General features: G+C 39.4%; 1 protein-coding gene across 3 annotated transcripts; it reads right to left on the bottom strand.

The window, feature by feature from the left end:
* Positions 1–40: 40 nt before the first annotated feature.
* col21a1 (collagen, type XXI, alpha 1) lies at positions 41–24,338 on the bottom strand. 3 transcript variants are annotated; one of them, XM_046401996.1, is made up of 30 exons: positions 23,952–24,338; positions 21,791–21,888; positions 19,072–19,199; positions 18,317–18,877; positions 17,976–18,141; positions 17,668–17,896; positions 16,126–16,296; positions 14,499–14,576; positions 13,377–13,460; positions 12,167–12,229; positions 11,743–11,796; positions 11,598–11,651; positions 11,460–11,513; positions 7,883–7,936; positions 7,738–7,791; positions 7,605–7,658; positions 7,192–7,245; positions 5,583–5,627; positions 5,426–5,479; positions 5,279–5,332; positions 4,309–4,362; positions 4,050–4,121; positions 3,519–3,554; positions 2,802–2,846; positions 2,021–2,053; positions 1,784–1,930; positions 1,594–1,648; positions 1,316–1,507; positions 1,166–1,243; positions 41–1,041 (listed from the first exon to the last, which is right to left on the bottom strand). In XM_046401996.1, the coding sequence occupies exons 2-30, from the start codon at positions 21,820–21,822 to the stop codon at positions 863–865; spliced, it is 2,934 nt and encodes a 977-aa protein (XP_046257952.1). In that variant the 5' UTR covers positions 21,823–21,888; positions 23,952–24,338; the 3' UTR covers positions 41–862. The 3 variants fall into 3 exon arrangements, with proteins under 3 accessions (XP_046257952.1, XP_046257953.1, XP_046257954.1); XM_046401997.1 differs by lacking the exon at positions 21,791–21,888 and having other exon boundaries at positions 23,952–24,333; XM_046401998.1 differs by lacking the exons at positions 19,072–19,199; positions 21,791–21,888 and having other exon boundaries at positions 23,952–24,329.
* Positions 24,339–24,879: the final 541 nt, after the last annotated feature.

Raw genomic sequence — 24,879 nt, forward strand, 5'->3', positions numbered from 1 at the left:
AATAAAGCTGAAACTCAAAAGCCCAAAGCACAGAGCAAACTAAGTTCACAAATCATTATGATATTTTAATTCTAATTTTTAAAAAAGAGGAGAAAGATTCATACAAAAGTCACTTTAACACAAAATAATAAACTTACAAAAGCTGTTTACGACATGTCATTGCTGTAACAGTTATGACTCTTATAAATAACAACAAAATATCTACAGTAATGAAAACCTCGGGAGCATAAATGACATAAAATTTCAAACTAAAATGTCACCATGTTTGTGGATGGTGAAACTTTAACTTTCTAATTGGAATAAAATGACTTGAGAATGAATGTGTAGTGGGGGGAATACACAATATACACAATATTAGCTGTTGTAAAAGGATTTCATAAAGAGTTAAGTGCTCAACAGTCAAACTGAAAGCTTCAGGAAAACAGGCTTACAGCAGCTCACAATCAGCTACAGGAAATCAAACTCACAGTCTTGTGCTGAAACATGCCAATTTCAGACGTACTTTATGGATAAATAATTTTCTGGACATGGAATTTATGTGTTTCTATTACAGAACATATAGCACCCAACCAATGTACCAGCTACATGAAAGGAAGCAACACCAGGGGGCAGTATGGGTAAAAAAGGAGGCATTAAAAGAGACAACTATTAATTGTCTTAACACTATTAAAACCTCAAAGCATGTTTACCAATAGAAAAAATATGATGGGATCTAGTTCAGTTGACTTTCTGAGATCACATAAAGGGTGTTAGAAGAGGTCCGTTTTGTTTCCACAATGGAGAGAAACTGTAAAGGTGAGATCTTCCTGAGAATGGCTGTTTGTTCCACGTCAGCTCTAGACTGCAGTGATGCTGCATTACGTCAATAGATTGGCCCTTTGCTGTAAGGATCCCGCCTCATCATGCTACCATAGCACATGGATGGATCACACACCCCAGGCTGCCCAGGGATGCCAGGACTACCATGTTTACCCTCTGCTCCGTTTAGACCAGGGGGCCCAGGCTTACCTGGCTTACTGTACCCTGGGGGACCCATTGGACCTGTGAAGACAAAAATACTAAAAAATGATCAGCTCAAAAGAACAGTACACAATAGGGAAAGGTGACATAAAATATATCACCATGATTGGTGTTAGCTCCCTGAATAATCAGTCGCATGATTTACCTGGCAGCCCAGGTGGTCCTTGGTCTCCAACAGTGGTTCGCCCAGGGCTCCCCTTCTCACCATCTAAACCTGGTTCTCCTACAAACACAGGTGTACTTGCTCAGGCATCCTGCAAAACAGCTTTAATAATGGTGTTGACTCTGAATTTACCTTTCAGCCCGTTAATACCAGGGTGCCCTGGCCGACCTGAGTGGCCTGGCTGTCCCCTGGGGCCAGTAATTCCAGTAAGACCCCTGAGTCCCTGGGACCCTCTTGGGCCTGGAGGACCAGGAGATCCAGGCTGGCTTTGACATGTGGTACAGCTACTCTGCTGGTTGCCAAGCAATAACAAAGGCAGCTCCGCTAGGATGAGTGACAATGAAAAAATTTCAGATGTGTGTTAAAAGCACACAGAAACACATCACCAGTCAGCTTGTGTTGATACTCACACTGAAGAACCTCTCTACAGATTTGTCGAATGCGACTGTCTGACATTTCAGTTGCCTGGAATAAAAAGTGATGGATGATCTGAATTTCACTCACAGTCCATTCCACTGTGTTAGTCAACATCAGCTATAACATCATATTAAACAACGTTATTAACAGTAAAGTAGGTAGCACAATATGTAACACACATACAGGTCTTCCTTCCGGTCCAGGTGGGCCAGGTAGACCTGTGTCCCCCGTCAACCCTCGAGGCCCAGGTCGGCCTGACTGACCCGACTGTCCAGGCCGTCCCATTAGACCTTCTTGACCTCTCTGTCCTGGTTCCCCTGTTGACCCTTTCTAGCAAAAATACCACCACATTGTTAGCAATACACACAGCAGTTCAGGTTGGACATCACTACAACGATTAATGCATTCAGCTGAACATACCTCCCCTTTTTGCCCCATTGGTCCAGTGGAGCCCTGTTAATAAAAGGCAGGAAAGTCAATAAAATATAAAGCTTTCGTCCATTAGGGTTGCACAACCTCTAAGATGTGTTCTTTTGTAAGAATAGAAAATCAGCTTCAACTTCTGTCCCCAAATGCACAGAAAAAAACAACCTTGCTCATTTTCAGAGAGTATTATCTTGAAAAGATAGGGTTTAATATGCATGAAATTTTGAAGCAGACTCATTAAGGTGTTCTAGCACCACCTATGGGCTAATTAGCATCACACGTTACACTGTCATTCTGATATGTGCAGACAGGCCCTCAAGAACTTAGTTAGCCAGTTATAGTAGAAGTAAGTCATCTTTACAGGGTCAAAGAAATATGTTTGTACCAGAGATGAACTGGATAGAGAGTGGTGAAAAGAAATGTGTTGAGCAAAAATATTCAAATGGAACGAAATCACTGCACATGAATGTAGGTGTACATATGTACATATTACATATGTATTCCAGCAAGAAATTTCAAGAAAAAAAATTCCTGCTGAACCTTGTGGTTCAGGAGTTATGAGCGAAGATTTAAGGTTTTAATGAATTACCACATGGTGGCGCAATCCACATTGAAAACTAACACAGATGTTTTTTAGCTATTCTGCTGTGTGATAAAGACATGGACCATTCTCGAGGAACGTAATCACTATACCGCATATAGAATGTATTGCCCAGCTTTCACACAACAATAAAGGGGTCTTTATCGTACAACAGAGCTGATCAAAGAAACTCACATGATGCCCTGGTTGACCAGACTCTCCTTTTTCACCTTTCATTCCCTGGTGAAAAAACAATTACATTAATGTCATGAAGGCCTGTGAAATCAGTATTTAAAGCATCACACTTTATTGCCTGTGTGGTACAAACGGTACTGTAGAGTACTGCAAGTTAAAACATCCATTCAAATCATGATAATTGATTTATATTAGTAGTAGTAAATATGGGTGTCAACACACTGATACCGATTACATTTGATTACATAATTGTGGTTACGCATTCTTGTTGTTTTCCAGAATTGATTTTGCTTTCATGACATGAAATTGATTCAGTCCAGTGTTATGAAGAAAACAATGTTGGAAAGTGGTTAAATGGCAAATATCCAAAAGACAAAATGCAGACATGTGATTGTTTTCCAAATCCATAATCAGTACAATAAATGAAACTTTCTTTCCACCGTATTTTTAAATACATTGATTTCCCCGTCAATTGAATTCAGGACAATGTAGACAATTTAAAGACTACTCACGGATAACAAGTATTAGATGAGTTGCACACTGTGATGTTAATCAAACAGATCAATGGTAGTGATTTCTTCTTAATCCAACACCCAATAGTGATAAGTCACACTGGTGATATGCTCTGAACCTCTCAGTTTGAATTACCATTTCAGATTAGCATCAGTATGATCACAGTGTGATCTGCTTGGGTGATAATGTTGTCTCGAGTCTTACCGCCTCTCCTCTTTCACCTGGATTTCCTCTTTGTCCCTGATAAAACATAAAATTATGAATTATAGCTTTATAGTATGTTTTCTAGCAGCAAAACAAACAAATGTTTCAAACTATGTACAGGAAAAAATATGTCTCTCCAGGATAAATTCTTCGTGAAAACTTCTCACAGCCGACTTATTCAAGTGTCTTTTATATAAGTGATAATGTAGAAATAGAAATCACATACAGTGATGAAATTGCTGAGAAAATTACTGAATTTCTTGCTTAAATTTTCTTGCTTTTGATGTAAATCTGTTACTGATAGGGAGGATGAGTCCTTACAACTGGAATTTTGAGCAAAATAAAATTTATAACTACATATCAGTGGAATTTTTCTGTTTGACAGGACTGAGTTAATCTGACCAGTAAGCAACAACAAATTATGAGCTTTCATCATCAAAAAACATACATCTTAAAATACTTCCACTGGATGGGAGAGGCAGCAGTGTCATAATGCTGCCAGAAAAACATTATAGTAAAAAAAAAAAATACCTTGCTGCCCGTCAGGCCTGGCATGCCCGGGTGCCCTGGCTGACCTGCTCCTCCTGCTTCCCCTGGACTCCCCTTTGATGGTATTCAGTTTCAGTTTAACAAGCATTGAACAAGAACACTCTTTTTTAAATATACCATTGGATGTAAAATCTCCAGAAACACTTTGGTAATAAACACAATATTACATAGAGTATTATGGTTCTTTAAATCAGACATAAAGCCACCTGGTTCATGTTAGATCATTTAAATAGAAACATACCGCAAGCCCTGGTGTTCCTTGTACACCTGGACTTCCCGCTTCGCCTTTACTCCCCTTGATTAAGAAATAAAACATGTCTTACGTTACAGAAAACATACAATGAAATAACATCCAGACCACATCGTATCACTGTATTGCAGCCTATTGTTTAATTGTCCAGTTGTCTGCTTTTTTTTTTCAGTTGAACAAGCCTCAGTAATTGCAGTCTGAAGCTCAGCCATAAAATCAAAGTATTGCCTGCCTGTCCATAATTGAGCTTTTCACTTGTGTGCCATTTACCAATACACATTGGCTTGTTAAAGGCAGATCGGCTAATGAAAAGTGATTAGGAGGCAGAGCGTCCAGACCAGACTAGCCCAGACTGCTTACATTTCCACTAAAATTCCACTGACGAAAGCAGTACAGCCGGATCACTGCTTAATTTAGCACTGCTGCTGTGGCCAATAGGTCATTACTTGTGCTAGAGCATATTGTAGAAAAACGTTGACCAAACAAAACATGCAGTGCTGCTGACCCAAGCAGCTCTCTGTTCATCAAATCTCCTCAAAGATTAACCATATCCAAACTAATGATGTGCACCACAATCTATGTATGGAATGTAATGTCACATTACATCACACATTCTGACCCATCATGCTTGTTATCAGCTGTTAAACTGTACTAGTTTGTACTTGGACTCATCTTAAACCATGGTGTGGCTTGGCCTGCAGCTTGACAGTTAGTGAATGCCAGCTTGTGTGGATTTATCTGTAGTTTTGACTTTTCTGGGTCTTGGTTTGAACCAGTGCACTCACAGCCCCAGGCATGTGGAGGGGTGATAAACTCATGTTATATTCAGTGCACAGTTTATCTATTTTGAAGACGGTATGAAAAGTTTTTGATATCTGTTGGGAAGCTGATTTCAGATTCATTGTAACCTTGCATCACCAACTGTTTGAAGAAGTTCACAGGAGAAAGATTAGAAGATTACCTTGGGCCCGGTTGGTCCTGTTAAACCAGGGGCACCAGGTAAACCCATCTCACCCTGCAGGAGAGAAAGAAACTGTGTCAATATCTCTGCAGAATCAATATCAACAGGTGGAAATATACTCAGATAGAACAAGAGCTGCTAACTTACAGGTGGTCCAGTCGATCCTTTGAAGCCCTTAGGTCCAGGGAAACCAGCTTCACCCTTAAACATTAATCATGTCAGTGGAACATTATCATAAAGAATGATACAAAAACAATGATTTTGCAGGTACATTAGGAACTCAGGTACATTGGCATGAGCTCACCTTTTGTCCATTAAGGCCTGCAATTCCTGGTAATCCAGGCATTCCCTGAGAGTGAAGAAACAGGTTATACTATACTGCAAATAATGCCAAAAATGAAACCCTTATGTTATGTGAAATGCAGTTTTTCTGAATTGATAGTCAAAAACAGGTTCCAGTTTACTTTCCTTCACAGTGGAATAATTACTTCATTGTGTCAGTAACAACTGTAGCCAATTGCCCAATAAAAGCAACTGACTGAACTGACATTGCGCACCAAGAAATGTCTAACAAACTACACTCCCCAGTTACGGTTAGATAGTTGTAAACAGGAAAAGTGGAGAAACATGTTTTTTGGGGGGCTTTATGAGGTTGAATTCTGGCTCATGATAGTTTTGTAAACAAAGAATATTTCATTTGATTTCCGTTTCTCCTTCTTTGGTGCAACAGTAGAAGACTGTAAGGTTTCATCAAAGTATTATCCTCGCTGAATCGTATGCCCTTCACTTGAACTGTGCATACAGTTTTCATTTTCTGATAAATGCAAAAATACAACACTAGTTGTTATTCAATGCACTGAGGAAAAAGAACAAAAGGACAAACAAATTTATAAATAATTAATTCACTGAGGGTTTATGTGGTTCAACACATGCAGCAAAAATATTCTGGAAAGCCTCTTTATTTTTTTGTTTTAGTTTTTTTTTTTTTTTTTAAGATAAATGCTTGCAGATGGTTAGTGGTTGCCTCAGAGTACTGTTTGAGTTTGAGTAACATATGTGCATAGCAAATAGATTACACAGGCGAGAAGAGAGACAGAAATATAGATAGAGCCACACAAACGCTCAAAGTCAGCCTATAGGTAAAAAGTTCCCCTGTAACACTGAAGTGCTTACTTCATCTTGTTTTAACTTGAGGAAGTACAGTACTAATCCTGTCTCCTTGGAGACATTGCAAACTCTGTTGTTCTGGCGGGGGAAAATGGCTTACAGCCTTGTGGAGCAACTGACTCATCTTTTGCAGACCCATCGCAAACTTTTGGACAACTCGTATAATCATGATCGGTGGGGTGGCTGCAGCTGAAACACTTTCTTCCTAAAACAGATTTGCCAGAGAGCCACAGCATTCCCTCGATGAGTTACTTTCTCTGCCAGATTACAGCCTGAGCCTGCTTGTTACATAACAGGGTTATCCTGGGATGAACTACAGGGGAAATACCCCTAATTTACTGCCTGTCAGGGGTACTCTCTGCACTGCTGACATTATGTTAACACACTGCAGTCTTACTACAGTAAAAAACATTACACACGCAATGTTGCATGATCCATAAAATCGGCTCTTGTACAGCATTTGCCTGTTTTACTCTTCTGTTACTTACAGTACTGTTTCATGTCAGTTACAATTTGTTTGAGAAAAACTTTGTAATTGTTAATGAAAACCACAACACACATAAAGTCCTTTTTTGCTTCGCTGAAAAGTTGAAATCAGTACGTCAGTATAGCAGCATGTTTCATATTTTATTCACGTTTGCAGTTGCTGGGAGTCCAAGTAAAGGTATAAGATGATAACAACTAAAACAAACTGGACTTCAAAATACCAAATGTGCAATAAGAAATTAAATGTGTTTATGACTCACGGGATGGCCTTCCCTTCCATCAACACCAGGAATACCACTGGCCCCAACTTCTCCCTTTATACGTAGGAGCAACGAAGACGTTATTAGTACATTTCATTTTCATCATCCCAGTGAAAAGCCCCACATACACACCACTGTCTCATACTTTCTACATGTCATGTGTGATTTATTATACGGACATCTGTCTAAAACATGGAGAACTCTTTTGATTTACAAAAGATGTCGAATGGGGTTTGGAAAAAATACAAGGGGGACACCAGTACTGCATGACTAAATTTCCATGGTTGCCAAACATCCACAGCACAGCTTTTGGGAACAGCAAAGTCTGTTAAGCAACCTCATGGCTCTTTCATTCTCCTAATCCCAGAATGAGCTTTGTAACATATTGGTCTGTACTGTCAAAACAACCAGACCTTTAGACCGGGTCTCCCTGGAAATCCATCTTTTCCATCTCTCCCAGGTAGACCCTGAAATGAGAGAAAAGATTTTTTGAGATTATCATAGCAGATGTTTTCTGGATTTGATTCTGAATTGTATTACACATACAGGTTCTCCTGGATAACCCCGTGGCCCTGGAGGTCCTATACTTCCTTTTTCTCCCTGGAAATATCACACCATTGAGTTAAAGCTGTTATATTTCTTGTGTCATGTTCAAGGACTGAGCAGTTTTTAGGATTATCTGCAGCCTTACCGTTTGACCAACTTTTCCTGGTATTCCTGTGATTCCTGGTAATCCTTTTGAGCCCTGAGAAAAGGGAAAAGATTTAGAAATGATTATTGTATGTGGTATAAAACTAGCTCCTACCGATCAGATTCTAAACTGGACCAGCTGGCTTGTATAGACTTTCAGACAGTAATGAATCTGCCACTCACTGACAGAATCGTGCTTGTAATACAGGCAGCTAGCAAAACACACACAGGTTATACAGTGTGGAATAAGAGCACTTCATAGACCCACTGTAATGTCCACATTGTTGAAAACACGCAGTTAGTGTCTGACATGAGTCAGAAGTGGTCTTATTTTTCTAGGGTAGACAACGAATTTAGCAACTATTTGGACTGAAACTGGAGTGACATGTTTCACTGCGTCATTCTGGCATTAAAATTGCACTGGTTGACCTAAAACTTGACTTTAATTAAGGACCTGTTTAACTGTGCCAAAAGTTGAGAGCAAAATTCGTCACTGTATTTTCACATTTGTGGGGCAGGACATTGCATCATTTATTTTCTTAGATTTTGCATTCCATCATTGAAAAATATGCTAATCAACTCAAGAGGGACCTAATGACTGGACAGCATAAAAACCAAATGACGTATTCACCACAGGCTGGCTCAGGGACATTTGTGAGCGACAGTATTTTTATTGCGGTTCCATTTGCAGAAATATTTTTCATATATGAAGACATTTTATCCAAAGTGCAGACAGTTTATTTCTTTCAGATTGAGCTGAATTCAATTTTCAGTTAAGAAACAGGTCTCAGGAACAGGTGTTCATGTTCCACTGGTGTCAAAGCACATAAAACATCTCTCCAGCTGTGGCTGTAGCTGCAGTTATGTTTGCTAGAGGAATTCCAGGCCAAAACAAACGAGCTACAGGATTTAGAGGCTCAGTGTGACACTGACTAGCCAGGGGAGTAAAGATGGAAGCCAAGTGGTTGTCTATGTGCTGTGCTTGTCTTTGCAAATGTTAGAGAGTTTCAGTTTGTGTGACAACATGAAGAACAAAAACATGGACAGCCTCTAAAGTAGACAGTGTAAGCAGTAACAGATTTGTTCACACATATCAGCTGTGTAGGAAAACCTGTTTTCAGAAGGCAGATTAGGAGCTTTGTCTAAAAGCTACATTCACCTCCCAAGCCGGTTGTGGGTTTCCTATTAGGGATGCTGATTTCCATCACAATGTATGCTGCCAAAGTAGTGTTAATGAACTACAGAGATCAATAGCCCAGGCTGGACAAACACATAATTTGTAATAAATTGTTTCTTCAAAGGTGATGAACTTGGTCATGAACAAGTATCACAGTGAACAGACTGTGAATACTCAAACAGAGCTGATGTTTTTGGCAAGCAGTCTGTCTTCCTCTTGTGTCCTTGAATTATACGCTAAGTTCTGACTTAATTTAGCAGACATCTTATGTTTCTGTTCTCTAGATCCTGTGCCAGGAAAATGAGACTACACCCACGGGTGGTCTTACTGTATGGGATCAATTTGGAAAGGTAGATGTAAACGTGTGTATATCCAAAGAAAATCATCTCTTACACTGCAAGACAAGTATTTCTTCCAACTTTGGGAGAAGCTGAAGTGGCTCCCTGCTGATTGAAGACATGGTGTATGGATATTTAGTGCATAGACCAAACATTTTGGCTAACATGAAGGACTTTTTAAAATCATATGCCAAATGGCTAGACAACTGCATCAGAGCTTTTTATTGTTTCATAAAGGGGGATGCTTAACATACTTTTGCATGATTCTGTGACACAGTGTTGATCAGTCCACAACCGTGGTGCAGACTGAAATATTACAAAAAAAGAGTACATGGATTGCTAAGACATTTTGTGAGGGTTGTCAGGGTCCACAGAGTAAGATATCTACTGACATTGGTGATCCCCTGACTTTTCCACTTGCACACCCAGTCTTGCTTTGCCAACAAAGAAATGATGGAAAATCACTAGCAGTGCACCTTCTAGATTCTCATCTCAACATTCAGGAGGCCTCAGACTGTTACCACTAATCAGATGTCTAATTATAGGATTTTAAAAGAGCACTAGACCAATAAAAGCCACAGTCCTTTCATGGTTTAAGTATAACTGGAAATGGGATTGAAAAAACAGCAACAATAAATCTTTAGCAGTGCAGCTCCCCCTTTGTGTTCTCTCTCTTTGTGTTGTCTTGCGTATGGTCAAAACCCTTAGCATATGACCAAATCAAAGAAAGCCGAGAGGACAGTCCGAGCACTGGTAAAAACTACATGCTGGACTTGTGAGTGAAAGTGTAATAACAAGACAGATGGTGCAGGAGGACTTGCTGTGGGTGTACGTGTCTGCAGACAGCTGAGACAATTTTCAAAATAACATTAGCTGCTTGAATTGTTCTCCATTTCAGCCAGCTGGCACGGGTCCCCTGTGGTCCCACTGATTACAAAGTGGGATGACAAGACAGAGGTGATGAAACCTAGAGAGGATGCATTAGTTCACTGTCCCTCAAAATAACATAGAATTCAAAATGTTCAGATGAACTTCAGAGAGATGAGAGCAAAGTTCTGGATTAAGCTGTAGGACTCCCAGGCTTCCAATCAGGTCTGCTGTGAGTCTTTGTGGTACCCACTGAGCAAAAACTGCTGGATTGCCTCCTTTTTGTTAGGGATTATCCCATCAATTGAAAGTACTATCCGTTTCCTTTCCTTTCCTCCATGGGAGCCAGTACATTTCATCTCATTTATCTTTGTTTTATTATTTTATCCATTTATAGCTTGTCTTCTGAATAACATAAGGAAATACTGTCAAAAGGATGGGCACTGAATTAAAAGATTGTATATCTAACTGATGAAACAATTAGGATGTGGGGTTGTGACTCATGCTTTTTTATGTATCTATGAGAAAGAATCAGGCATGTTTCCCCAGTTCACATGACACTTGGACTGATTCACATGTCCCCACATATCTTGTTTGCGTCTCTAGCCCTCTAGATCGAACTGGGAGGCTAAAGAGCGAAGGGTGATAAAAATGAGAGAAAAGAAGGCAAGAGGAGAGAGAAGATACACCTCTGAGAGTCTGGGCTTTCTAAGGAAAAGGCAGAACAAAAGTCAGGAAATATGAACATTAAAAAAAGTCTCTGATGGCCTTCATGCACTCTCTGCAAAGCAATCTTGTCCCACAGTATAGAAGGTTTTCACTCTCCCAGGAGAGCTGGCTTTATATTCATAACATATGGCTTTAAGAATGATTGATGCAACAATGTTCAATCAGTTCAGGTTGATGTATATAGCAGGGATTTCCTGTTAATCCTACATTCATAAAAAGAAGATTTACATTTACAATTCAGAGTATGTTTTGTGCCTTTTAATGATAACTTGGTTTTTCTAGCCGAAAGAGAAGAAATCACTAGAAATCACTTCTCTCTCAGCTTTGGTCAGTCAGTGCATTCAGCAGTTTTACCCATTTTCCATGCTTGAATTAAATTTTGGATAAACAACACTGAAAAACATCTGGATTCCATATTATGTAGAATGTGAATGCAGTAACCATGTATGAATAATTAGAATCACCACCTTCTCTCCTGGTTTTCCAGGCAGTCCTGGTAATCCAGGCATACCCCTCTCACCCTGAAAGAACAGACTTGTATTACAAAATAGTTTTTAGAGTTCACAAATGAGTGCTGCAGCATGATGAATAATTGACCTTCCTACCGAAACACCAGGCCTCCCTTGCTCGCCTTTGTACCCATCTTGCCCACGCGGCCCCTGACAAAAGTAACAAAGGAAACCAGCTTTAAATTTTCTATTCTTGATGTGGAATTCACAGGACCGGTAAATTAGGTGAAACTGTCTTTACCTCTATTCCTGGTGAACCTGGCAGCCCTGGACTTCCTCTAATTCCAGGGATACCCTTAAGATAAAAAAGGCGAGAGACACACATTTGGACAAACCCTTGAATCGACTGTGTGCAGTAACCATGTATGAGTTTTTGACCACACTGTGTACAACATGTGGTTTGCTTTTGGATGCTTCTCATCACTCCAAATCACTGGTGGTATAATTAAAGATGTTTGTTATTCAACCATAGGAAAAATAAGTAAATAAGTACATTTACCACTGTGCGCTATCATTCTGGAGCAGTCTCGACCACAGAGAATTAACTTAACATTAACTCAGTTATTTTTTGGCATTTTCTCAGATGCTAATTGTGGATGATGCTGTCACAATGTTGTTGGCGGTTATGTTCTGTATGTTTGTATATTGAACTATGTAGTACTCACAGGCTTACCATCAGCACCAGCAGGTCCAGGCTGACCAGGTTTGCCAGCATTTCCTTGTTCTCCCTAAAGAAAATGGAATGGGGCCATTTAATCGCATGAAACTGAAGCAAGTTGTTAATACGCCTTTGTCAATCCTGCCACCCAGCAATGTGTTCTAACAGTGTGCTTTCTCAGGCATGGAGTGTTGATTTAATTTAACTATAAACCATGCTGAGGAAGTTGATTTATCTCATGTAAGACGCTCTTGAACACTATGTGGGGTTATAAGTAACATCTGTGAGCCAGCAGTGGTCCCAGCATTTTGGATCTATTAGTAAACGTAGTAAAAGCATAGTGGTGATCTTATAAACACAAACATGCCTGAACCCATGCAGATTTTATTAACAATAAGTTTTGTTGCTAAGGTAATATCTCTCTAAAGTCCTTGTGTAAAGGCTTTTATGACCGGAGCTGCTATTATTTGGTTGATACCCTGTGATCAATAAAGACAGAGACGTAAGTTTAATTCCCTAGTTTGGTCATTTTCCATTCAAACCAGTGTTTATCTTAGACAGAGGTCTGGTTTGCCTTAAGCAAACAGCACAGTACAACAGGATCTTACAGGACCATCCATAACTTAGTCACAATGGCAATTTGCCTAAGTGGAGTAACGAGAACATCATTTGTTCTGAGCAGGTAACCGTATTATAAAAATGCTGAAAGCATCCGCACTAAACTTTTGTGGCACAGAGGAAATCTGTCCATAAAGGCTGTAATTACTGTAGCTGTATTGGACCTGTTGGTAAAGGGCAAACTCATATGTTCATCATACACTTTTTCAACACAAAGACACAGCTATTAGACATTGCCTGGGAATGCAGCACACATCCTCTCAAGGCTAAGCTGCAAGAAAGAGAAAGTCTGAGCTCTGTTTCCCTACAGAAGCTGTTTAGAATCTGTCATTCCTGAGTTCACACAGAAACCATAATTGTTAAAAAATTAGGTTATTTTTCTCTCTCAACAGAGTAGCACTGTCTAAAGTAAATATCAAACTGTCAAAACACTGAGGAACTGGATGAGGTTAAGCCATTCTCTCATGAACTCACAGATTGGTGTGTAGGCTGCAGGCTGCTTTTCAGTGTGGCAGTGTGTGCGATATACCAACATTAAGACACAAGACCAAAAAAACTAAAGGAAAAAGATGTATAAACATTTTTTTAAAATAACCAACCTTTATTCCTGGAGTTCCAGGAGGTCCGGGAGGACAACTACAAGGCTCTTGGGTTGGTTCGGTGTAATCAGGACTGTTAGAGCACTGTAATGTAAAAAAACAAGCTCTAATAGACACTGAGCACACATACAAGATTACACATACGTATTAGAGCAGCAATGAGCACTCAGATGGCAGACAGGGGGTCAGGGGTGTGTGTGTGTGTGTGTGTGTGTATGGGTATGGGGGGTGGGGGGGGCTACAGGGCATGGTTAGAGTGCGTGAGTGCAATCTATTAATTCATTTTGAGACATTTGACGACATTCAAAGAAATGTTCTTTATTTCTTTGCTGATTGCAAACTATCTTTGGAGTTTTTTCACTGCTAGTTGGACAAAACAAGTTGGACATTTACTTTATACCTGCTGTTTAAAATGAATCTGTATGGAGGTGATGAAACATGGACTGCAAGTTGGATATCTTTCTGTTTTTAAATCAAATGCTGCGAAACGTTGCCAGAAAGGTGTCTGATTCTACATTCAAACATTCAAGGGGAGATTTATAACTGAACTTTGAGATTCCATTGCAAATAAACCATTGAAAAGCACACACACACACACACACACACACACACTCGCACACACACAGAGGAGTGAAGCAGAGGTACTTGGCAAGCATGTGTAATTTTAGGCTCCTCATCTTGTATCTCTTGATATTTTTATCGAACAGCCTCATTTCAAAAATATTAATTTGGCACTGGCTTTGTGGTCATAGCAATTTCTAAGCCAGTATATAACAATGGGCCTCTGCTTCACAAACACAGAAAGAGCCAGCAGGCAATAAAAAAATACAGTGAGTGCAAAACGTTTGAGCCAAAGCCATCGGTCCTCCCCCAACAGATTATTTTATGCATTAACAGATGTGACTTCAACTGAATATGCTGAGTTTACACTTTCACCACACAATACTACAACAGATTGTACTGTGGAAATACAAAGTAAGAATCCTTTAATGCTATGCAGTACATAGCATGTGGCTTTGAGTGATGATGAACTTGGTGAGAAGATACACATTGAGAAGAAGTTATCTTTGTTGCGTTTGGACTCAGAAACAAGCACACAGCCAAGCAGACTGTCATACTTACAACTCCAGGAATCTCACATGCAGTCTCACGGTTATTCTGCTCAGGGTCACAGTAGATGCGAAGTTTCTGTATCTCAAACTAAATAAAATGTAAAAAAAAAAAAAAAAGAAAAAAAAGAAGTTCTTTAAAAAAAACAACATCAACAAGTCCAAACAGGCTAACAAAACAAACAAATTGTACAAATTGCGGGACAATTTTGCAACATTTAGTTCAGTTTTATCAGTGCTTTGCCACTAATGAATTGAAATTGTATAACTGTTAAAAGAAAAGATAAGTACTCTCACTGAGCATTGAGTGTCTATGTGTTGCCAGACCCCCCTCAGTGTTTGGAAGTGTTCTGCAGCGACGTTACACTATTGTTCCATTATTTGGTATTTTGTCGATGTTGGTGGTAAAATGGCTCCAGAATGTCCCATAGCAGCTTCACTTCACTTCATAGCAGTGAGCAGAAAGATGATCTACACATATGATTTATATTATTTCCTGCCTCACGAAAACATTTGTACAACTGCATGATTGGGCGCATTAATCAATCTAAAACAATATGGTTCACATTTTGCTAATGATAACGGTAGCTTTAAACATGCTAAGAATGTCTGGTGTGGTCTGAAAGCTCGTGATAATGTAGTGTTATTTAAAATTGGTCCATTCTAGTGTACTTTTAGGGCCCCAATTACAGAAATCTGTTTCCAATTACAAATCCGTTTATCCAGAAATGACCTTCATGGGTACATTCACTTTGTTAAACAGCTTCAGACTACATGATCCTTATAGCAGAAGTATCATATCAGTACTCACAATAACATTCACTACCAAGCTGTGGTTCATGTTAATATCCGCAGCTATAACGACTTGTCAACATAGAGGCTGGCATAGGAGATGTAAAAGTCATGGGTGAAGTGTCTACCTTCTTTCTTACTTTTCAAACAAAGGATTTCCTGGACAGACCCTTTCCCAATATTTCTAACGGCAAATAATACTGATAGTAATTAAATAATATATTATAACTATTTTAAATAAATCTTGTTTATTTTACATTTTGTCATTGAATGTCATTATGACAACAAATGTGACAGTGCCAAGCACGTTTAACTGCTTCCATGTGTCTGAGGTTTTTTGGCTGCTCAATTTATGCTATTGTTTCATAATAAAAAAGATGTTACATCATATTGACAATTAAAATAAAAAGACTTAAATATTCTTCTCCCTGTCATTATCATTACAGTCCCTGTCATTATCAAATGTATTTGCATCAATGTCCAAGAAACTGCACTCTATACTGTACAACCTACAAGAAATCAAATTACAACACAGCACAATTATGATTTATTGCAAAACAGCATTTTTGCTGCAAAATGTGCCAACTGAGGCAAATAAAACAAAGATTAATGAGATGTTGTGGACAAAAAGACTCATTTTTGCCAAGGATTTAATATCCAAGGAGTTAAGTACATCTCTCAGGAGGCAGCAATAAACTGTGTAGTCATGTGTGATGCTGTTTAAAATGTATGTATATCAGTACTGAGTTTGCTCAACTACTCAATAAACACACGTTTTGTATTACTTCTCTGAGAAGAAAACAACATGCATTTTATTAACATTGGGTTGTTGATGTTTATAAACTTACTGGCACTGTCGTTTCTTTTCTGACATATTTTCCAACTTGAGTTTTTCCATTGATGAAAATGCCAACAGGGGGCTCCAAGGCCAGGGTTTCAATGACCAGATCATCCACATAAAGAGTGACATCCTCCTCAGTGACCAGCAGCCGTAGCTGGTGCCATTTCTCATCAAACAGCTTATTTTGTCAGAGACAAAGAAGAGGAAATAGTCATTAATACAAGGGCACATGCTGGCAGTGTACTGATAAAGACATTTATAAAACAAGCTATAAAAATCTGTCCCCCGGAGAGAGTGTGTACAGTGCTGTAACTGTTGTCCAGAGCAGGAAACAGGAGGAACTCAGTAACTGATTTTTTTAAAACTGAAACATTTAGAAAGGAAAACCTTCCTCAGGCTCAGACAAAGTAAGATTGACATCACAATTATAATCTTATTACATGACTAATGCATAGGAGACACTCACTGTTAGGAAATAGCAATAGAAATAACTACCACACAATTTAGGACATATGTCAGTACGCCCACTTTGATTCTGAAGACTGGTGCTTTATCATATAAAAGTATCTGTTATACAGCAACCAGTTTCCAAATTGCTTAATGATGAGAGTTAAGATCAAAACAACCCTAAAGATATTACTCAGACAGATGGTTCTTTGTTTTTTTTTTTTGGTTTTTTTTTTTGAGAAAGAACCCTTTATAGAAACATGCTTCCACTTATAAATGAACTGCAGTGGAGATTGAGTCTGTCTAAAAGAGTTCAAGCATATGATAGAGTTACCTCTTCAAGGACAAGAACATGCATATCATAAAGATGCACAGTGGCTTCTGCTTTTGTAAAGGGTAAATAGATCTCTGAAGCCCTGCGGGCTTATATGAACCGTAGTGATGTGAGAATAGGAGGAGTGGGCTTGACTGGTTACATTAACAAACATTATGCGATTGAACAAAAGTGTTTAAACTTTTGAGGTGTATTGATTTTAACTGTTTTTGTCAGACCTGTATTATATGAAATAATGAACACAGCGCAATGGAAACAGACAGCTGTTTCACTGCAGTGTGAGCAGCTGCTCTGCCAAAATGTACTTTACATAAATCACCTGCATCATACGGTATCAGTGTGCGTTCTCTCAGACAAGTTACAAGGATTTCTGAGAATTTATGGCATAAATGCATCTATCAACTTAAACACTTAAAGGTGTACTCACAAGTACTCATGAGAGACAGATTTAAAAAGGAGAGGTCAGAGTCAAAGCAGCTAATGCTCAGATATCCTAACTTTTAATCTCCGGTATGGACCAAGCTCCAAAAATAACATTCATACATTTCCCATAATGTAATGCAATAGTATCTCTTCATTTGACCCTGTGCCCCACATCTTTTAAACTATCAATTTATAACAGAGGCTTTCTGTTGAAAATTTGATGACATCATCAGGGTTATTTTCTCAGATTTTATCCATGGAGAGCATTTGACAGATCTGAATGTGTAAAATCAGTGCTGAGTCCTTAAAAGACTCTGAAATGAATATTTCACAGTGTTACTTTACCCTTGCTGTCTGTTGTGAAAATGTAACCGTCTGAGTTCCACTTGATGCTTCACTGGTTGTGGTGAACATGATGGTGCGATCCAGTCCATTTAGAGTCACTGCCATCTGTGGTTTCCCATCACGTGTCTGTATTCTCCACAAGTCCCACTCCTCTATTGCCACTGATCCTTTATACCTCAGTGTGGCCACAAAAACATATGACGGAGGCAGCCCATCAGGGAAAAGTGTCCTGGGTGACCAAAAAAAAAGTTAGTTAACTTGCAAATACACATGTGATGATGAAGAAAGAATACAAGCAAGATGATTACCGTGTAGCTTCACTCAAGTCAAGTCGAGATGTCACCTCATAGGCCCTAGTGCCATAATATGTCCCTTGTGTCTTCTTTGCCTTTTTGGCCAAATTTAGATGTAAGAGAATATCGAAACCCTTCTCATCACGAGAATCTATAGGGATTCTTGCTGGACACACAGTCTCTGCAACAGACAGAGAAATTGAAAATATAGGGATAAATAAGGGACAAATAGAAAAACAGGAGATCAATGAAAGCGTTTGAGGTGAAGATATACCAGTGATCCTGACATAAAAGCAATATTTTACCTCATTTGAGCAGAAGGGCACTTTAAGCTCCAGACGCTGAGCTCGGCTTACCTTCACACAGTTTCTGTCGTATGACCTGTATGATCCTGGATATGGCTTTGTAGTCCTCGACAGAGAAGACATAAGTTGAAAATGGCTTGTTTGCAATATCCTTCAACTCAGACCCTTCTGTCTCTGACCCAACACCAATTGCAAACAGAATTACTCCTTTTTTCCTTGCTGCCTCTGCTGCTTTCAAAACCTCATCTTGAGATTTGCCATCTGTGAGGACAACAGCAATTCTGGAAATGCCTGATGGGCCACGCTCAGAGAGGCCAAACAGCTTGTCTGTAGCAAACTTGATGGCTGCCCCTGTCCTTGTGTTTCCCCCCATGTACTCAATGGACTCCATCGCTTTGATGAGGTCTTTGTTGGAGGAGTACTTCCCCAGAGGAATCTCCAAAATAGGGTCATCGCTGTACTGAACGACTCCAACCTGGGTAAACTTCTGTCCAATGTTGAAGCTTGTTGTTATGTTGACAAGCCATCGCTTTACTATCTCGAAATTGACATCTTCAACACTCCACGAGCCATCCAGAATAAAGACCAAATCACATGGTGCAGTCCTACAACCTGAAGCCGACAGGAAATAAACTATCAGCAGTGTAAAATGATACTTTCAATAAAGCACATCTAGTCTGATGGAATACATTAGATAAAATACATTTACTGTATCACCTTTGCCAGTTGTATGCATATGAAAGTTTTTAATGTATGGACAACAGACACAATGAAGTGTGAGAAAATGAAGACAGAAGCACCCTTACTTCTTAAGTCTTCATCTTGAGCTGCACTAAACAAATGGAGAAGCATGAAGCACAGGCATCGTAAGACACAATGCATGGATGTCGCTTTGTAACCCATTATGCAGCAGTACCAAGTTCCAATTGTGCACCTACAGGGAAAGGGAGAAACATGCTTTGTATTGCAGGGAAAAGAAAAGGACAATGCAAGCATTTGTGACATGTGGTTCCTGTGTTATTCTTGCCTTGACAGAAGTTAATGTCTGAAATTACTGTTCATGAGTTCCTGTCATTTTGAGATGATTGGTTACCATTTATTCTGCCTTATCCTGTCTCTAAAGGTTACGAGGTCAAAACTTTGCAGCTCAACTCTCACCACCTGCATGTTCACCCAAACGTAGTATGTGTTGTATACACATGCAAATCAGCATTTGTCTCTCTGTATGATGCACCAAAGTACAATGTAAGTGTTAGATGAAGGTGATATGAGTAACCTTTGTCTGAAATGTGTATGACTCAAGCATGATAGCAGGAAGCCCATGCAAAAATTCAAACTGGAAGTATTTTGATTCATTTTGAAACACTTTCTACATTAATTTGAAGTTATTTTGGCAGATTTTGAGTCAGCAGTTTGTATCCTTGTTGGTTGGCTTACTCTTGATCCATATGAATCATAAGATAGAAAGATCTTTTGTCTTATAGCAGGAACTGGACATGTCAGAAGCCTGGAAATCTCCAGGATTGTCATTAGTACAGAGGAGTGTGCACATACAAACTGATTTGGTGCAAATAATATGTGTATGTGACTTAGGTCAAGGTCAAGTCAAGCACTGAACAGACAAGATAGTCCATTCATTGTAAGAAATCAAATCTTTCTGTGAATGATAACAACTAAAAGAAACTAAAACTGATGATTTGCTATTCATTTAAAAGGAGGCACTTATAGCAGAACACTTGCAGTACACTTCCTCGATTACTGTGTGGACCCCTGAGTTTGACACTCTCCAATGTAGGTATCAGCCACACATAACATATATTAAAACAATATTTGGGGAAAATTCAGGACAAGCAATGTAAAAAAAAAAAACACCAGGACAACATGCTATGTTGAGTACCATTCAAGAGGTAGCACTACTCATAATCAACCTGCACTGAACATGATATGGTTGAATGTCACTGTGGCTAATCACATTAGCCCATATTTGTCCCACTGCTGTTACAGACACTACAACCCACAAATAATTAATTTAATTGTACCACTAAGTTATACTCTGAACTCTGCATCCATTCACCATGCAGCACACTCTGTCTTTTCAATCCTGCTGCACAGCCCCCACCACCTCTAAACACCTAAGCTTTTGCCTTTAAAGGCTTGACTACCACATCCTCAAATGGCACTAAATAAACAATTCACGGAACCACTGACCACAACTACCCTTAAACCACTGCTCACTGTTTCCTGTGGGATTATCAGCTGTTTCCTCGAATCGACTGTCATTTGCCAATCTCTGCCCACCCTTGGCCCAAACACAACACGCCTGCATGGAAAAGGGTAAAACCATTTGTAATACTTTACTTCCCATCAGCATGTGAAGTCATATTAACCAGTTACTGCCACATGCTAGTAAAACATTTACGGTAGTTGGTGTAAGATTACTTTATAGCCTGGCAAGCTGGCAAGTCTAAACATATGGAAAGGTGACATTTTGGGAACATGGAAACTGAACAATTTGTACATTTGATTAATCTCTTTTTGGTTTGTTTCCATGCTTGTCATCTTCCTCCAACTCCTCTTCTATATTTTCCTAATTCATCCAACTGTGTTATCTTTGCTGACATAGCTTTCCTTGAGCTGAAGTTTTGCCCTCCAACCATTCTTTAAATGACTGATTGACTAATGATTTCACTGTGCCCAGCCCTAATCCGCTCCACTCCACACCTGCACTGCAACATCTTTGCGGTATGGCTGAGTGCCGAGTGTTGAAATATAACAGTATATCTAATATAATCTCTATGTTATGTGATTTATGGATTTTTAAAAAATGTATTAATTAAAATTTATTACTCTTCAAAATAACCACTTGAAAACAATCCATTTGATGGTTCACCTTCACAAGCTAGCAGAATATTCAGTTGAGGAAAACTCTGGCTGTGGTCTTTAGTAAATTGTCTCCAAAACTATTGGATGGATTGCCCTAAAATTTGGCACAAATATCCATGTTATACCTAACCATGTATCCTAATGATTCTGTCTTTGCATCAACATTTCATTGTGTCAAATACTATGGTCTATGAGCTGGTACAATCAAAACTAAGCTGTGTGCTCTGTGTAATGCTGATGATTCACAATTTAAAGAAAATGTTAGCATGCTAATATGCCAAACTAAGATGGTGAACATGGTAAAAGTAATACCTTCTAACCACCAACATGTTAACATTGTCATTATGAGCAAGTTAGCATGCTGAACTTCGCATTTGACTAAACCCAGGGCTGTACACTCTTAGGCTTTTTCACATAACCACAAGAGGGCCATTTCTTTCATTTGAGCAAATTACCAAATCTGTTCCCATTACAATCTCACTCAGATTTTAATGAAGAAATGTCAAGGCAAGTGCAACACATGACAAAATGCACAGTTTGTCCTTTAACACTGATTAATGTCAAATACAAAACAAGGGCATGTCACATAAGTGCTGGTTGCTGTATTTTCCAAGTTGATTTCAGTAACAGGTGAACACTTACATTATTCCATTATAGTGGAGTACAGGTTGCATTACAGTGGATGACAGTGATGGTTATGTTCATGCTCATGGAGTTAGAGATGAAATGGGGTATAAGAACTGAGTGAAACAATGAAAAGAGTTGAATTTACATTTGGAGATAATCAGAGAGTTGCATGTCAGCAGACAGTAGACATTGTTGGTATGTTGTTTCTGTGGCTGCTCTATCACATTATAGTTTACTGTAGCTTCCAACATGTGAAAGAAAGAAACTGCTGACATCCTAAAAGGAAGCAGTTGCAAATGAAGACCAGATACGCGGCATACAGTATAAGAAGCAGGACTTGTGGAAGGAATTTGATGGGAAGGAACTGATCGGACACCTTTTTTATAGCTGTTTACGTGAAGTTCACGGAAACAGTAGCTAGGTTAGAACCCTTGTCTCCTTAAGGCCTTAATTTCTCTGCAGCCAAAGAGGGGTCACACTCCTTAACATGACTGCATTTTTCCACCATGTAAACTCAGCAACACAGATGATGGAGGCGTTAAGCTGCCATAGTTGTGCAAGCCGTTTTCTTCAGAATTTTTCCCCACTAGAGAACTGGAGGAGGTTGTCGGAAAACCCCCTTATTGGTAGGTTCCAGCCAGGATGACTTTCCCCTCGACTGACTTTCCCCAAACTGTTTCTACACCTCTGCTCGAGCCACATGGAGTTCATTTACACCCTCAGATGGTGAAATTCTGACTGTGGACTGTGACCAAACACATGTAGTCATGATGAAGCGAAGCACCGTTCATCCAGGAATAAAAGAACGCATTACACATGCTCTACTAAAATGCTTAGAGCTGGAATGAATGCAAAACATAGCAGGATTAACAGGTGCACTTGTGTCACAGGTTAGTACTAGACTCCAATGTCATGGGGCAGCACAAACACTTTGGAGCTCCAGGTTTTGGTCATGGTGATTGAAAGGCAGTAACTCTAGAATGTGTAAAGACTGAACAAAACAAACTATAAAACTGTGGGCTGAAGCTGTTGTTTGTTGCAATACTTTGCAAACTTAATATTTATGCAAGTTGTAGTTTAGTAGCAGTTTAAGTTCCAGCTGGATTTGCTGTTCAGGAAGCTGCTGAACAAATTACCATTCACATTTCACCAGATAACATTTCACTTGTTCAGTGTGGGCGACACTGAGTCCTCACACAGATTGTATCAGACCACAGATTTTAAACTCAACAAGTTATACTTTCCTTGAAATTTGATATTTTTCATTTTGCAGAATTAATAAACTCAGGAATAAAAATGTTTTTTTTGTGCCCATAGTTTATGTAATGCAACTGCAGGCTTTAACTCCACTTGAACTGTTGAAGTTCAACGTATCTGCTGTAAGTCTGGCAAAAGGATGCAGTCCCATTCCAAAAACAACAACTGCTGTTCAGCGCGAACAACTGCCAAGATCAGGGGGGATTTACTGCTGCCAAATTCTTCAAACAACAAGGGGAAGCCAAATCCTATCAGTTGTTCTCCATAGAAATCTGTTGAACTAATCCAAACAGCTAAATTATGTCTTGTAAAACGCTAACTCACAGGGATGGCTTTCATCCAACATGCCCAGTTTCAGATGCTTTCAGATATTTTCTGTTCAAGACACAAAGGTTGTTTTTATATATGTATATATATATATATACAATTCTCACATCTATACAACTGTACGTGCACAGGACATGCAGTACTGTGGCGCACTATGCAGTATGCTGCACAGGTTCAAGAAATACAAAAGAAAAATCTGTTCTTTACGAGAAGTGAAAATGGCCAGGAAAAAAATCTAGAGATGATTCCATTCATTCTTTGCATGATAGCAGCATAAACAAGGGACTGATAACTGAGCTTGATGTCTTCAATATGTAACTCCAGCAGCACAGCCTCTAGGACCTTAAAGTAAAGTGCTAAATTATTACTAACCGGAACAGAGCTACCACATCACAGCACACGGCACACAAACAAATCAATGAAATAGACTAAATTCAGCCCAACTGGTTCACTTTAATGATAAAAACAGCTCCATGGATTCCAAATGTAGCTGTTCACTGGTAAAAGAAGTTTGACAGCTGAATCTTCGTGCATAAAAACACACCGAAAACTTGTAATGGCAATACAGAATTTCTAAAAATTAGAAAATTACCTCACAAAAATGACACGGTGAGCATAAAGTTACCAGTCAGCGTCCAAGCCCTTGTGTGAACTCCCAGTAATCCTCTCATTGAGAGCCAGTGATCAATACTGCACACAGCCCTGGGTCCACAGAAACTGAATTTCTGGAGAAGTGCACGTTTCTCTGCTCAATGAAAGCCTGCCCTTTCCAGCAGCTCTCTCTGTCTCCTCTGTTTCTGTCCTTCTTCCTCTCCACACCCCCCCCCCCCCCACTCACTCCGGACTTTTACTGGCCTACAGCCACCCTCAATTACCATGGGTGGAAAGAGAAGCAGATAAGGAGAGCATGAAATAGTAAAGCAGACAGCCCATCTCTGACAGTCCAAAAGGAAAATAATTGTAATGAGCGTAGCCTCCTTCCAAGTGTTGAGGGTTTGGATCGCGTATGGATTGCTAGGGGCACAACCAGAGAACAAGGAGTTTTCTACATGCACAAGTCGGCCAAGTTTTAGTATACTGAGACACATATACTTCGGTTCATGGTATTTTGAGCAGGACCTGAGGCACTCAGCAGTGCATTACACTACTCCTTCTTCTATTCCTCTTCATTACCCCAGTGGATAGCAGATTATGCTCTACAAGTCAGCAATGAACAAGGTGTGAAAATCTACTACTGTGCTTTTTTCATGAACAGCTGCAAGTTATTAGAAATGCAGAACTGAATCTGCTATCTGCAGAGCAAGCAGATCTCAGTTTGATCCACTCAAACAAGTTTTATCATGTTTGTCCTCAGTGGCAGCCTTCTCTGCAGTGACTAAGAACAGACTCAATGTTTGCAGGCTCCAAAAAGCCTGACAGTGTACTGAACACTGTACTGTATTTTATTCAGCTTAAAATGAAAGGCAGAAAGGCTGAGTTGCTAACTATAGTGCAGTACAGAAGAGGATATGAGACTGATG

Source organism: Scatophagus argus, chromosome 10 (genome assembly GCF_020382885.2).
Source record: "Scatophagus argus isolate fScaArg1 chromosome 10, fScaArg1.pri, whole genome shotgun sequence".
Lineage (NCBI taxonomy): Eukaryota > Metazoa > Chordata > Actinopteri > Scatophagidae > Scatophagus > Scatophagus argus.